This window comes from Delphinapterus leucas, chromosome 12, assembly GCF_059928025.1.
Source record: "Delphinapterus leucas isolate spDelLeu-1000000601 "Yukka" chromosome 12, BTC_Dleu_Yukka2, whole genome shotgun sequence".
NCBI lineage: Eukaryota > Metazoa > Chordata > Mammalia > Artiodactyla > Monodontidae > Delphinapterus > Delphinapterus leucas.
Genome location: NC_143140.1, coordinates 67,258,075 through 67,274,695, shown reverse-complemented (window position 1 = coordinate 67,274,695; position 16,621 = coordinate 67,258,075). Strand labels below are relative to the sequence as shown.

The following is a 16,621-nucleotide window of genomic DNA, read 5'->3' as shown; positions in this document are numbered from 1 at the left end:
GCCCAAGAATACTGATCTTTCATAGTGTCTCTTAAAGAAAAAAATAAAACCTCTTTAAACAGAATTTAAATTTTATTTTCCAGTAAAAACAGTGACTCACTGCAGAGAGAACAAGAAAGAAAATGCTATTACACAGGTTTCCAACACATACGTTTATGGGATATACTGAACAACACATCTTTTACTCATGCCTCAGATGCAACTAAAACTGGGTTTAAGACCTTGTCAATTGAAAAAAAACTTATTCAAAGCACTAACTTGGCTTACTTTCCTTGCACACGTCTGTTAATTTCAGCATGGTATGGGGAAAGGGTATGTGTTCTGGAGCCAGACAAACTCCAGAGTTTCAAATCCCAGTTCTATCACTTAGCAGGTAGCCTTAGACATGATTTTTATGCTGGTGAGCCCTACAGTTTCTTCTCTACAAAAATAATGTGATAAACATATTTATTCCAAAAGTTTGTTAATTCATTAATGGAAAGCCCAATATAAAATGTCAAACACAAGGAGCAGGTTCAGTAATAATAATCCCCATCTTCACTCATAATGTGATTATAGATAAACACTTTAATTTCATTGTGAAATCATGGGATAAAAAATCAATTTGAATGGGTCATTTAAAAAAAGAAAGAGAAATCTATTTCAGCATAGCTGTTCTTGACAGAGAAGAACTTCTGTCCAGTGCCCAAGTTACTCAGTTATTTCAGATTTTATCATCTGAATGCCTAATAACTCAGATCATTAGCACTCATATTATATACCTTATTACAGTACTTATTTAGCTATCCTGAGGCTATTTTTTCTTGGGTTCTTTTAGTGTGCTGTTTTTGCTTTTACTTTCTCTTCATTTGAGGTTGGAAATGGAAAGACGAATTAAGAAAAAAAGAGAAAATAAGTGTAATCAAACCAGTCAGAAGTGCTATGTAAATAGCTCTTGCATGGTTTTATCCAGAAGGGGAAGAAATAGGGAATGATAATGTCTAGAATTAGGTTTCAGATTATCTATATTTACAAAACAGAAGTAGATTCACGGATGTAGAGAACAAATTTATGGTTACCAGAGGATAAGGGCGGGGAGGGATAAATTGGGAGATTGGGACTGACATATACACACTACTATGTATAAAATAGATAACTAATAAGGACCTGCTGTATAGCACAGGGAACTCTACTCAATGCTCTGTAATGACCTATATGGAAAAGAATCTAAAAAAGAGTGGCTATATGTATAACTGACCACCTTGGTGTACACCTGAAACTAACACAACATTGTAAATCAACTATACTCCAATAAAAGAATTTTAAAAATTAATGATCCACGCTAGAACCAGGAACAGTATCTGTGACTAACTACTGTGCAGTGATTAACCTAAATTGCATCCTGGTTAGTAACCTGGAAAAGCTAATGCTGATACAAAGATGGAATGAATTGTGGCTGAGACACCAAAAGGACCAGGAGTAGTGGACAGGGGTGTATGGTATGAGACATCAAAGCAGACCTCCTTTTTGGAGGCACTTTTTGTTCTAAATATGCACCAGTAAATATGTATCATTCATTAACACAATTTCACTTTTGTTTATATTTGCATATACAATGTCTCCCCTTGACAGGAACTTTACTGTCCTCTTGAGCTAAATTTCTATCTTTCTGGTTTTCTTGAGGTTATCTGCATATATAGAAACCATATAAGAGTTTTAATAGTTTGATACAACTATTCTTAGCTCTGTAAATTCTTACCTCTAAATCATTAAAAAATAAATGTGTATCAGCAAGATTAAAAATCATCTCCTCCATTCGGAGTCCAAGGGTTACAGCCATGGGGGGATCCTGAAAAGGAAATGCACATATAATGAAGTAAATTTTCAGTAACCACAGTTATTATTAAAATTATCTTAAGTGCATATGCCTGTAGGGGGTAAGGAGGTGGAGACTGTTTGGGTTTTTTTTTTTTTTTTGCAGTACGCAGGCCTCTCACTGTTGTGGCCTCTCCCGTTGCGGAGCACAGGCTCCGGACGTGCAGGCTCAGCGGCCATGGCTCACGGGCCCAGCCGCTCCGCGGCATGCGGGATCTTCCCGGACCGGGGCACGAACCCGTGTCCCCTGCATCGGCAGGCGGACTCTCGACCACTGCACCACCAGGGAAGCCCTGTTTGGGTTTTTAACCTAAGATGCAAAAGATTTCCCAATTATCAGAAAAGGTGCCTTTCTAAAGGGTTATCTACAACATATTAAATATACTGCTACATCTGTGAATTTACAGGACTTTATATGCACAGAAAAATGACTTAGATACATTTTCACATAAAGCTATACGTTCATGAGTGGAGGAGGAAGGAAGCAAGCTAGTTCACAGGACCCAGTTTACATACACTCCATGGAAAGTCCTTTGGAGAAAGGTACTTGGATGGGACACTGAAGAATGGAGCAGATCTGTTACCAAGAGAAAAGGACGTCCTTTTAAGAATGACAACAAATAAGTAGAAAAGAGAGAAAAGTAGGTCTATTGGATGTTTGTAGGACGAGAGCAGATGATATCGTCTGGAGGTGGGATAGAAAGAGCTGGCAGAGCAGCTCTAACTTCATTATTAATTGTATTTTGATCAACAGGCAATATTTATCTGAATATGTGTAGAGTCTGATCTAGCCTGCATTTGACTAGGGATGAAGAGGGAAGGGTGGAGTATGGCTAAAGGAACATTAATTGAGTAAATATAATATAGAAATGTATAAAAATAAAATATATACATCTAGAAGTCTAACGAAAGTAAGGGGATTAGTAAAAAGTCAAAGTGACTTAATTTTTCTTTATAGAAACTAAGAGATTACACAGCAGCAAGGAGTTGAGAATGAAGACCAGAGTTGGTACTTTATCACAGTTAATTACAGTTGAAAGCCTGGAAGAGAGAGGTGTAAGACTTTATTTTTAAAAGTAAGACCTTTATTTTAGGGCTAGGGAAATAAGTCATGCACAAACCTTGTGTTTAAAATGATCAGAGTTGGAATATCTCTAAAGGAGAACAGCTCTGGATGTGACTCTGGAGATGAGAAAAGAGGAAACCTGGAAGGGACAAATCCTCAGAATTTGAGACCAGAATGGGTGTTGGCAGGGAGAAGAAAATGGTTTCAAATAAGGCTGACAGATCTAGACGGATACTATTGGTTTTGGCTGAGAAGTTATTTTGGAAGACCTTAGAGGGTGATTTGGGTTGAGTGGCTGGGCCAGGAGCCAGACTGTAGGGATGTGAGGAGAGAGAACAAAACTTGTGTTTTCAATGTTCTAATAAATGGCATTTCAAGAAATGTATTTAAACTTGGGGAAATGTAATGCTGACGTTACTTCAATTTATGATAAGAATATGCAACCCAGGTCAGGTCAAGCAGTATTCATAAACACCCCCGAACTTCCTCGACTTTGCAAGAAGAAGACCCTCTTTATGCCACACCTATACTGCAACAACCAATTTTTTCCCTCTGTACTTCCATAATGCTTTGAGGGGGGAAACCTTAGAGTGTAACCATGTTTGAAGTGAATGTCAGCCTCATATTCTGTAGTGATGAAAACCTACAGAATAGGAACTGAGTGCTGAGAAGGAGAGAGAGGAGAAGGTCACAGAGATGTTGAGCAAAGCTAAGACTTGATGTGGGAGAAGATGAGAGGACAATCATAGTATGTTGGGTGTCAACATAATTTTCCAACTGTTTACGTCTCTTTCTTGGAGATTTCTGTGGATTTCATAGCTAGACATTCTCTCTTCTCAAAAACAGAGACTCATGGTTCACATATTTTTAAAATTTTTATTATTTATTTTTTTTGCAGTATGCGGGCCTCTCACTGCTGTGGCCTCTCCCGCTGCGGAGCAAAGGCTCCGGACGTGCAGGCCCAGCGGCCATGGCTCACGGGCCCAGCCGCTCTGTGGCATGTGGGATCTTCCCGGACCGGGGCATGAACCCGTGTCCCCTGTATCGGCAGGCAGACTCTCAACCACTGTGCCACCAGGGAAGCCCTGGTTCACATATTTGATGGCATCTCGGTGTTATGTCCTCCGGTCAGTATGACTCTATTCTAGATTCATCTGTCTTCCAGTCACAGGATCGTTTGGAGCAACGTACCCAAAGGTCAAATAAATTACATTTTATCCAACAAGTATTCATTCAAGAACGAAAACAAAAATATGAAGTGCCCATTTTGTGTCTCAAGGAGCTTCAAAACTCAGAGGGATCTCTTGTTCTGTTTTCTTCAAATATAAAATTCTTTTTTCTTATTTCTTTTTGTTGTTGCTTATGTTTTTGTTGCTGTTGCTGAAAGAAAATCTCTGGAGGTAAAAAAATTTAAAAATATACATGTGTCTTCTTCCTGTAAAAAATTCCTATTTCTAGACTCCCTCTCTCTTTGTTATGGGGGTGGGGGGTTTGAATAGGCTGAGGACACAGAAAACTTGTAAATATTCCATCTAGTCATGGAACCATGAACAAAAAGCCTACAGAAATATCAGGAAAAATCAAATGTAATTATAGCATGAAAACATATAATTCCATTAGTGATGCTCTATGCTTTTGAGGAATGTTCACTGATGCAAGACAATAAAACTGAGCTCCACAGGACTCTGTTATGTTTCTGATGATCACTGCCCTAAAGATATATATTTCAGATGGGGGTTCAGAAATGTCTTCGATAAAAGGTTTTCCTTCTTGAGACTAGATTGGTTAAAGTCTTATCATATGATATGCCAATTTTTGTTTTTCAAGTTTTAGATAAAATTCTTCAATTTCTTATGTTCATGCCTCACACTCTTTGCATTTACAGATCAGATTTACAGGGATGGGAGAAAATGTACTGTTTCTTTTTGATTGTTACTTTCATCCATGCCACGCTTCTGTAGCACGTAACTCTCTATGCTACCTAAGCAGTGATAGGAAAAACCATGAAGAATGCATTTTGTGCATCTGAGAGGCACGCAAACAAACATAATTTTTAGAAAATCAACAAGAATTCTCTAACAAAGAAGCATAGCGTATGACATGATGAAAACTGTTTTTGAGCACCCACTGGAATGCAACCCCATGGCAAAGGAAGGGGCAGTTATCTGTTTCTCGAGCTTGGCGATTCCACATCACACAGGCTCCTAGAGCCAGGACTTAGTAAGCATTTTGGCAAAACTTCATTGGTTAACCGGGGACATTTCAGTTTGAGGTTTGCCTGAGTGTGAACTGGCTGTATTTTGCTAAGGCCTGTTGAAAGGGAGGTGTTTTGTCACCTATGCCGAAGGCTTGACACAGAAGGGCTAGGAAGAGCCATGCCACAAGCCAAGGAAAGCCGTGCTTGTAAGAGGTGCTGATCTTGTTTCTAAGAGAACATCAGGTGAGGGCTTACTTTCAAATATCTGGTTTTACTTTTTTTTTCTTTTTCCAGTTTACTAAGTCACTGGGATAGCTAATTCTAAGTAAGCAAGATTCCAGCACCCCATTTTCCAGCTAAAGAACCCCCAGATGTAAGAATCCAAGAAAGATGGGCAGGAAGTTGGTGGGTGTCGCTGTCATGTTGGACACCCTCTCCCTTGCAGAGCACTGGGCAGGAGCTGCCACAGCCTGCAATCCCACGGCTTTATCAGGCATTTGAGAATTAGACATACTTCTGGATTGAAGCCAACTTTTATACAGAGATGTTTGCTCGTTTTCATTAGATGTTTGTAGAATTATGGGCACCTTACGAATCAAGGGTTATTGCCTTTCCTCAGTTTGACTGTAGTGAGTGTTGAGTTTAGGGTCTGCAATGAAGTGACAGTGAAAACTTGGATAGAGGGGAAAAGTGGGATAATAAAGTGAGTAACAGGGTTTTGTGGTAGCTCTGATACATATTATACATGCATAACAGTTCCAATCGGTTCAAAGTGCCTACAGCAGAGTTTCATATGGGGCAAACTGAACCTCTGCCAATTTAAATTGACTCTGTGTAGCGTTCTATGAAAATACTGAAACTATTCCCAAGACATTTGTTGGAGAGAGAGAGACAGACAAGAGATACAGAGACAGAAACAGAGACAGAGGGGAGATGAAGAAAATGAGTAGCTCTTGGCCCTTAACTGTATGCTTTTCAGCCGGATGTGATCAGTGTATAACCAAGTCAGGATCAAGGACAGCACTTCTCTATATCAAAATACTAATGCCTATTAGCCATGTAAGCGCAGAGCATAAATTGGAGCCAGACAGTCTGTCTATGGGCCTCTGCCCTGCACTGGGCCATCAGCTGGAATTCCTCCTCTAGGGACACACTGTAAAAATATTTCAGGAGAGGCAGCAATTATGTATTTTTAAAGAAATGGGGGACTTTTTTTTAAGAACTCAAGCTCTTGGAACAGTTACTCCCTTGGGACCTGAATCATATTTGTGGACACGTGCACACAGAGGCAGAAGATGTGCAAATTCATTACAGGAAAAGAAAGACAAACTAGCTCCACGAACCAAGGTGGAAATAGCTAGTGGGTTTGTTAGAATACCTAAACTCTTTTAATCAGCGACAAGAAATGCCATGACATTCAGTCATGAATCAGAAGGGAAATTTTACAATTGAGTTGTTTGTCTGTAATGGACAGGCAGTGGGCTTAAGCGCTCTCAGGGGGAATTGGAGAAGGGTTTTAGGAACTTTCATGTATTTATTGAGTGTCTACTATGTGTCAGACATGATCAAATTCTGGGCAGAGAGCAGAAAATTAAATAAGCAAACTCCCTGCCCTTATGGGGTTTATACTATTACTGGATGAGCCCTCTGATGAATACATGGACAAAAAACAAGGAAATATGTAGTCTTCTAGGTGGTGGAAAAAAAATCAGTCAGCAGACACAGAAGGCTATGGGGATGGGTGGTGATGGCTTATTGAAAGGAAGTGAAGGGAAAGCCTTTCTTAGGAGGTGATAGTGGAGGATAAGAGACCTGAGAAAAGGGAGGGGACTAGCCATGCACAGCCATGGCGATAGGGAACATACACAGAGGCGACAGTGAGAAAAATGTGTACGGGAGAGTGTGAGGCACAGTGACCCAGGTGAGAGATGTGAAATGGACCAAGGATTTTAAGAAAGAGGGAGTGATTAACTAGGTCAAATACAAGTGAGAGAGACCCCAGGAAGATAAACCATGAATTTGGCAAGAAGGTCATTTCTCAGACTTGAAGAGAGTTGTAGGACTGGCAAGTGAGGGAAGAGCAGAGAAAGAGAGCAGTGACTGGAAAACGGCTTTTCTGGTGATGGGACTACTACGATATGTAAAAGAGTGATGGGAATAATCCGAAAAAGTGGGACACTGGGGATTCACGAATGAAGGAGGTCTTTTTGGGAGGAGATTCACTGGGTAAGTGAGAGGGCCTGGATCCAGGGCATGAATGGGGGTGCAGAGAGCAGGAAGAGAATACGGTTATGGTGCAAAGATAAAGTGATTCTTCCAGTTTGCTTTTTTTTTTTTCTTAAAGTGATGGAGGAAGAGTTTTGTGCAGAATTGAGAGGGGGCTTTGAAGGGCTATGGGGAGAGAAGGTTTGAAATAATCAGCTGGAAGAGTTAGCCCCGGTGTGCTGGGACCCACTTGAGATTTGTGGCCACGTTCAGCTGTTGAGGTACAGGTAGAGTGTTGGACAGGGTTTTCTTGATTTGTTTTGTTTTTTTCAAGGTGAGCCTGACGGAGAAAAAGAGGCATAAAGATGATGAGGCTTTATGCAAAAGCGGGGTGATAGCGTCATCCAGGGTTGGGATGATGACGTCTGAGGCAGAGGCTCCTGAACTTGACCACATATGAGAAGCACCTGGGGAGCTTTGAAAAATCCTGCTGCCCAGGCCACACCCTGTACCAATTAAATCAGGTATTCTCTGAGGTGGGACTCATGCATCAGTAATTTCAAAGCTCTCCAGTGATTCTAATGCACACAAGACCGAGAATCAGTGATTAAGATCTTTCTACTCAAAGTGTGGCTCACAGACCAGCAGCACTGAGTTAGGAGCTTGTTAGAAAGGCAGATCACAGACCCTACCCCGGAGATCTACTGAAGCAGAATATACAGTTTAACAAGATTGCCTGGTGACTCATATGCATGTTAATATTTATAAAGCACTGGTCTAAGAGCTCTCCTGAAGGTCTGGGATGGTTAGGGAACACCAGAGCTGGCATGGCCTTCTGGTTTCCCAGGAGTTAAGCCTCTGAGATGCTTCCAAAAGACTCTTATGACCTGAATCAGTCTGATTACTGAGTAGCATGGTGACTCAGTATAATTTCTTGGGAATTAGGCTTCCCTGGAAATAGCTCACAGTTATGAGTAAGAGTGAATTGCCCCACCTTCACCTCCATAAAGATCATCTGTGGACTTAACTTCAAGGACCAGAGGACCCATGGTGCCTCTTTTCTTAGTCATGTAGCCAACGACCTTCTAGGGAGCAGGTAAAGGTGTAAAACTAGTTAATTTTTCCTCTGGATTAAAAGGATTTGTTCAAAATCCATGTATTTGATGTAAGCATCATATTTGCAACTGAACAGTAGTCAAATTAAGTAATCAGAAGTCATGAAGGGGACATCACACAGCTTACCTACCACTACCAGCTTCTACTGTTTCGATCAGTAGAGAATCCAATGAATAATGCTCACCCACATTTACTAAACTAATAACAGATTAAATATACTTCAAGGAGAATTACAGCAATAGTAATATGCTACAACTAGAGTTGCTATGCTATACTACTGCTATAGTAGAGATTATTGATTGATGGAACTTGCTTCCAGCCCATAATATATCATAAATACTTTTAAAAATAAAAAATAGTAAAGTATCATATTTATATTATACAATATATAATAGTATAGCATAGCAACCGGATGGAAAGGGAGAAGAAAAGAGAATGGTGAGAATGACCATGGAAGGATGAGCTAGAAAGCATAGGACTGAGAGAAAAGTGACAGAGATGGCAAATGAACCCACCCAATTGAGGCCTCAGGACTTGGAGAAAGGTGGGTGGTATATTAGAGGAAGACTGTAGAAAAGATAAGTGAGATATGAATTTCGAAAAAGGCAAATTAATGATGAGTTATGGAAATTTAAGGCAAGGTAATAATGTAATCTGCCTCCCTCCAACACCCAAGATGTGAGATGGAATGCTTTTTTAAAATGTATTTATTTTGTTGTTGTTGTTGAGGTATAGGTGTTTTACAATGTTGTGTTAGTTTCTACTGTACAGCAAAGTGAAGTAGAGTTCCCTGTGCTATACAGCAGGTTCTTATTAGTTATCTATTTTATGCACATCAGTGTATACATGTCAATCCCAATCGCCCAATTCATCCCACCCCCACCACCACCCCCTACAACCCCTTGGTGTCCATACGTTTGTTCTCTAAATCTGTGTCTCTATTTCTGCCTTGCAAACTGGTTAATCTGAACCATTTTTATAGATTCCACATGTATGTGGTAATATACGATATTTATTTTTCTCTTTCTGACTTACTAGAGACTGTCATACAGAGTGAGATTGAATGTTCATAAGCGAAGATCATAAACGGAGATTGAAACTTCAGGGAGGTTATAAAAGGTGCCTCCAGAAGTTTGTGCTTTTAAGAAATGAATAACCACTTATCTTTCTTGTATATTAATTTCAAGTTTCACTGTCTCTCAAACTCCCTATGAGAGTTTGAGAAGTGTCACTGTCTTTGATTTAGCTTTACTTTTACATACATATGTACAAGTGACCCTTGAACAACATAGGTTTGAACCTTGTTGGTCCATTTATATGCGGAATTTTTTTTCAATAAATATGCTGGAACATTTTTTGGAGATTTGCAATAATTTGAAAAAAACTCCCAGACCAACCACATAGCCTAGAAATATTGGAAAAAAAATTAAATTAGGTATATCATGAATGCATAAAATATATAGAGATACTAGTCTATTTTATCATTTAATACCATAAGATACACACAAATCTATTAAAAAGTTAAAATTGATCAAAACCTATGCACACACAGACTGTTCACGGCACTGTTCACAGTCAAGAGAAATGTATACAAACAGGATTAAATGCAGGATTAAATCATAACTGAAAAAATTAACTGTAGTCCATATTGTACTACTGTAGTAATTTCATAGCCACCTCCTGTTACTATTTCAGTGAGCTCAAGTGTTACAAGTATCCGCTTAAATGCCAAGTGAGGCTAATCAACTCCTTGTGAGCAGTTCATTTCTCCAGTAAATTGCACATTGCAGTAAAAAGTGATCTCTTGCAGCTCTCGCGTATTTTGCGTTGTTTACTGCAATACCATAAACCTGAAATAACACCAGGGGACCCATACGAGTGCCCCTAGTGATGCTAGAAGTGCCCCCAAGAAGCAGAGAAAATCATGACATGACAAAAAAAAAAAGTTTAATTACTTGATATGTACCATAGCTTAAGTTCTTCAGCTGTGGTTGCCCTCCATCTCAAGATAAGTAAATCCAGCGTAAAGACCATTGTAAAGAAGAAAAGGAGATTCATGAAGCCATCGCTGCAGTTACACCAGCAGGCTCGAAACCTTGCTCTTTTTCAGAAATACCTTTTTATCTCACGTGGAAAATCCAGCTTTGATGTGGGTTCAGGATTACTACAAGAAAGGCATACGTGTAGATTCTAATATGATTTGAGAAAAAGTGAAGTCATTAAATGACAACTTAAAGCAAAAGGAAGGTGAAGGAGCTAAAGCTGGAGAAATTAATGTCAGCAAAGATGGTCTGATAATTTAAGAAAGAGGTTTGGCTTAAAAAATGTCATGATAACAGGAGAAGCAGCTTCACACACCAAGAGGCAGCAGATGTGTTCCCAGACACCATTAAGAAAATCATTGGGGAGAAAGAATATCTGCTGAACAGGTTTTTACTGCAGACGAAACTGCCCTATTCTGGAAAAACAAATGTCACCAAGGACATTTGTTAATAAGGAAGAGAAGCTAGCAGCAGGATTTAAGGCAGGAAGGGACAGTCTAATACTACCGTTTTGTGCAAAATGCAGTCAGGTTTATGATCCGGATCGCCCTTATATATAAAGCTGCTAACCCCAGGCCTTGAAGGGAAAGGATAAACACCAGCTGCCAGTCTTCTGATTGTACAAAAAGAAGGCCTGACAATGAAAACACTTTTTCTGGATTGGTTCTATTGAGGCTTTGTCCCTGAAGTCAGGAAGTACCTTGTTAGTAAGGGAATGCCTTTTAAAGTCCTTCTGATATTGGACTACGACCCTGGCTACCCAGAACCCCATGAGTTCAACACTGAAGGCACTGTAAAGTGGTCTACTTGCCCCCAAACACAACATCTCTAATTCAGTCTCCAGAACGGGGAGCAGGGGGGTCATACGGCCCTTTAAGGCTCATAATATATGGTACTCTATGGAAAAGATTGTCAATGCTATGGAAGAGAACCTCAATAGAGAACATCATGAATGTCTGAAAGGATTATGCCATTGCAAATGCCATCACTGGTATAGAAAAAACCCTGAAAGCCATCAAGCCAGAAACAATAAATGCCTGCTGGGGAAACTTGTGTCCAGATGTTGTGCATGACGTCACAGGATTTACGACAGAGCCAATCAAGAAAATCATGAAAGAGATGGTGGATACGGCAAAGAGAGGTGAGGGCGAAGGGTTTCAAGATAGAGATCTTGGAGAAATTCAAGAGCTAACGGACACCACATCAGAAAAATTAACAGGGGACAAACTGATGGAGATGAGTGCATCTGAACCAGTGCCAGACAACGAGGAAGAAGACATAGAAGAAGCAGCGCCAGGAAACAAAATGACATTAGGCAGTCTGGCAGAAGGTTCTGATTATTCAAAACTGCTTTTGATCTCTTTTAAGACATGGACCCTTCTATGATATGGGCGCTGAAACTAAAGCAAACGATGGAAAGATTGGTACCATATAGAAACATTTTTAGAAAAATGAAAAAGCAAAAAAAGTCAGACAGAAATTGTGCTGTATTTCCATAACGTTACACTGAGTGTGCCTGCCTCTCCTGCTTCCCCTTCCACCTCCACCATCGCCTCCACCTCTGCCGCCTGGTGAGACAGCAAGACCAACCCCTCCTCTTCTCCCTCATCCTCAGCCTACTCATTATAAAGAGGCCGAGGATGAAGAATTTTATGACGATCCACTTCCACTAAATGAAGAGTAATCATCATGACAGACAGTTGATAACCTTAGCTGTTGTGTACGTGTGTTGAATGTCTTCGTGTGAAAATTTAATAACTGTACGGCAAGAACTGTATGACACATTTTTGTCCCATAATCACCATCGCCTAAGTTTTTGTCTTGTAGAACATCGTGTGCAAAGACTTGTATTGAAGTGAACAGCTTATCCTTACGTGTGCATAAGGTGAGCGATATATCATATAAAATTAATAATGTGTTAGTTTTCTTACTGTTTTATAACTTTGCTTTCAAAGAGTTACATTACTGTACAGTATGCCCCTCTCTATTAACTGGAGAAACTGCATATCAGCCTATCGTCACAGGTAAGTGTTTGTTTGTTTGTTTGTTTTAATGTGACTGTGTCTCCAATACTCTATTAAGAATATGACTGTAGTACTGTGTGTCATAAAAATTTTACAATGACTCATTCATTAGTGTATAGGTTAGGCTACTGTGAAGCAACCATATCGATGACACTTAGGCTACCATAAAGCAATCACATCGCTGCTTTGTTATCAGTGCATGGATTGTTATGTCTGTAAATAAATATGAATTTATTTTTCACATTATCTTTTCATTTTTGATGTCTAGTGTTAGTAATGTGTATCACATCTACAGTGTTTTATACCATGTAAGACAATACTGACATAGGTACTGACAGACAATTCACCTTATAAACAGATGACAAACTTACGGTATTGATAAATACAGTACAGTACTGTAAATGTACTTCCTCTTATTTATGACTTTCATAATAACATTTTCTTTTCTCTAGCTTACTTTATTGTAAGAATACGGTATATAACACATCAACATGCAAAATTCGTGGTAACCATTTATGTTATCAGTAAGGCTTCCAGTCAACAGCAGCCTATTGGCAGTTAAGTTTTTAAGGTGTCAAAAGTTACTCAGATTTTTGACTTCATGGGGGGTCGGCACCCCTGACCCCCCGCATTGTTCAAGGGTCAACTATACTATGTTTACATGCACACGCATGTGTGCCCTTAAACACATATACTATGAGCAACCATGAAAAACACTAACATTTTTTTCACTTTATTTTTCTTTTCCATTATGGTTTATTACAGGACATTGAATATAGATCCCTGTGCTATACAGTAGGATCTTGTTGTTTATCCATACTATATATAATAGTTTGCATCTGCTAGTCCCAAACTCCCAATCCATCCCTCCCCGCCCCCTCTCCCCCTTGGCAACCACAAGTCTGTTCTCTATCACTAAAGTTTTTGAGACTTGTAAATTCCTCATTCATTCAATTTATATGTGCCATGATCCCTCTCTAGTCACGCTCTTCTCTACAACATTGAGCTGAGTATCTCACATTATGAGATGAAACAACACATACATTTTTGGACAAAACACCCAGTTTCCCCCCAATTCAGTTTCTCAACATTCAGATTTCCTTGGAACCAAATAAAACAGGTTACACTCATTGAATGTTTGCTCTGTGGTAGGTAATGTGCTGAGTTTTAATGCACTGACTCATTCAACCCTTCTAATCAAATTATGAAGTTATTATTCTCCCCATTTTATATAAAAGGTAACTGAGGCTCACAAAGACTAAATAAACTACCCAAGGTCACATGCATAGTAGGAAGTGGAGATAGAATTTAAGCTCAGGTCCCTTCTCCCTCCAAATTCAGAATGCTCTAACCATTATGCCCAGAGGGGTGGTCACCTGCATGCTGCCATCAGAGTGGCCTCCAATCCATGGTTCCAACACTTGATTCATTCTAACCACATTCTAGCAAATCATGTTGCTTTTCCTTAGGTGACATACACATAAGTCAGTACTTATCTTCATGACAATCTCATCATTTAAAATATAGCTTGTGCTGTTTCAGAAGCCTTTCCACATAAGTGTGTGTAGATTGTTTAATATAAAAGTAACCAGTGGATTTATCCTGATGAACATATCATTTCTCCAGTGCTCCTTTTATATAAGATGTTGTCTAAAATGAGCAAGTAGTTTTGGGAGCTTGGATTTCAGTTTCTCAATATAACTGTTCACTTTTCCTTCAGCCTTTTCCCTGACTTGGGCTATTTCCTTTGCATCCTTCCTGTGGAATGACTTTTAGAGAATCATGGCCTCATAGCACATGACACATTAATGCTTCAAAATAAACCAAATCCCTAAAGCACAATTTATTTAGCTTCTTTCACTCCTCCTTCTAACAAAGAGGAATTACTGCAACTTATCAGGTAAAATACTATATACAATTAATCAGGGAATAGAGATAATCTTCATAAACTCTAACAGATGATGGATGATTCCTGGTCTGCGTCCTGCCAAATTTACAAACTCCTGCTTTAGAGCTGTGCAGTGCTGAAAGGTGTACATGCCAGCTGGTGCTCAGCTGCAAAGCCCATCACCAGCTCCACAGGCAGCAGAACTCAAATACTGACATCCCTCATTTGCCATCACGGTAAATATCCAGGAATAGTTCTGCTTGGGAAAAGAACATGTTGTGTTGACAACTGAACAGGGTCCAAAGTGATCACATATTAGGAAGATCCTTGGAAAATTCATAATATTATTTATTTATAAACTGAAGCAGGATTTTTCTAAAGGTTTCTTTTAATTAAAACACAAAAGTTAGTTACGCAGAGCAATTTATGAGTAAAAATGGCATTCCTAAATTATTATGTTCCATGAATTTTATTTTGATAGGTGGTGGGGAAAGACATGAGGCCAAAAGAGTGCAGAGATCCAGAGCAGGTGGAAGAGACGTGGGTTCCGGCTGGCCAAACCACTTGCGAGCTGTGTGACATGGTACCAATCACATAGGGTGGCGGTGAAAGCAAAGGAGATAGTAATGCATTTAACAGGACACTCAGAAAAGTGCCAGGCACATAGCAAGAGCTCAAAAATGGTACTTACTTACTTATTTGCTTGTTTGTTTATTTTTACCAGGGTTGGAGGTGGGGAAGAGAGAGAAAAATAGGTAGATAGGTAGGTAGGTGTGGTCATGGCAGGTCATGATTTTACACCACTGGCGCTTATATTTCCAGTTCTCAGCTCACTATATTTCAGGCCACTGCAGTACCACTTTGTGCAAACATTGACCTTCTGCATGTCTGGAAATTTCTGCCTTTGTCATTTCCCCTTTTGGGGGAAATAGTGCATTAAATTTCTCCGCTACAGGACATGGATGATAGTTTTCAGAGCTAAGTGCTACTTTTATATATACTTTTTTACATTATATCATTTAATCCATCCGGTAACTCCAGGAAGGAAATGGATTATAACCATGTTTAGATGTGAAAAGAGGCTCAGAGGTTAAATGAGTAGCTTAAGGTACATCTAGGCACAGGACTTCCTCCTAACCTCTAGTTTGGTGCTCCTTCAGCTGGATTACTGCCCTACAGAATGTGTTCTGAGCAACTCTCAGGACTCAGGAAACCTTTCTGCGGTGACTGAGAACCATGGGGGAAGGGATTGTCTACGTGAGGGAAATGGGATGTCTCCAGTCCCCCAACTTCTACATTTCACCTAGAGCAGATCTGCCCTTATATGTTTTATATAAAGATACTCAGCGTGATATACTACGAACACAAAAGATCCTCTGGTTAAAAGAACAGAAAAATCACTATGTCATACAAAACTTTTACACTCTGAAAGTGCACATCGTGGAAACAAGACTGATCCGAGAAATTAAAAGGACTGAAGACATTAAGAATTTCAAGATTAGATAAATTTTACGTAGTACAGGGGTCTTTTTTTTCCTCAGCAGAAATAATGGCCCTGGTCACTTTCGCTATTGGCAAAGTCCTTCTGAATTGTCAACTGATCACCAGAAAGACCTCATTTCAGTCAGTCCTCAAGGTCATTACTTAGACACTTGGGAATGGAGGAATTAAACATGGTTACAAAGGATTCTTAACTGTAAAACATCTCAGGACCTTTAAGATGATAACATATACTGAATGGCCATAAAATTCAAGTATTCCTCTAATTTATTTGGCCATGGTTCTTTTTTTTCCACAAAGACTATCAATTAACATACTTTGGAACTCGCTTTCCCAAGAAAAATGTTGGGGAAATGCTCTTTTCTAGCGGTTCCCAAAGCATGGTCCATCAGCTTTATTGAAAGTTTATTCCAAAGGTGAAATCTCAGGCCCTACCTCAGACCTACAGAATCAGAAACTCTGGGTTTTACAATCCCTGAGGGTCAGGGACTCACATTCAAGTTCAAGAAGCCTTTCTCCAGGCAGCAGTCTCCTAAACGGTCTTCTTCCTCTAAACTCCTTTCTCCACGCAGCAGCCGATCTAAAACCACCAGGTCCCAATTCAACCTAAACCCTACAACAACTTCCACTGCACCTAGAATAAATTCCAAATGCCTTACGGCAGACACTGGACCTGATGCGGCCCCCTGCCTGTCTCTCTGTTTTTACCTTGTGTTACTCTCCTTTGTT

At 39.7% G+C, this 16,621-nt stretch overlaps 1 protein-coding gene across 1 annotated transcript in view; it reads right to left on the bottom strand.

Moving 5' to 3' along the window:
- Positions 1-16,621, bottom strand: part of EYA4 (EYA transcriptional coactivator and phosphatase 4) — a gene marked incomplete at its 5' end in the record, with an annotated part of 70,795 nt that overhangs the window by 20,241 nt on the left and 33,933 nt on the right. The window contains one exon of the mRNA XM_089921674.1: positions 1,739-1,828. Coding sequence (XP_089777800.1) covers positions 1,739-1,828 — 90 coding nt within the window. The remainder of the gene's footprint in view (positions 1-1,738; positions 1,829-16,621) is intronic.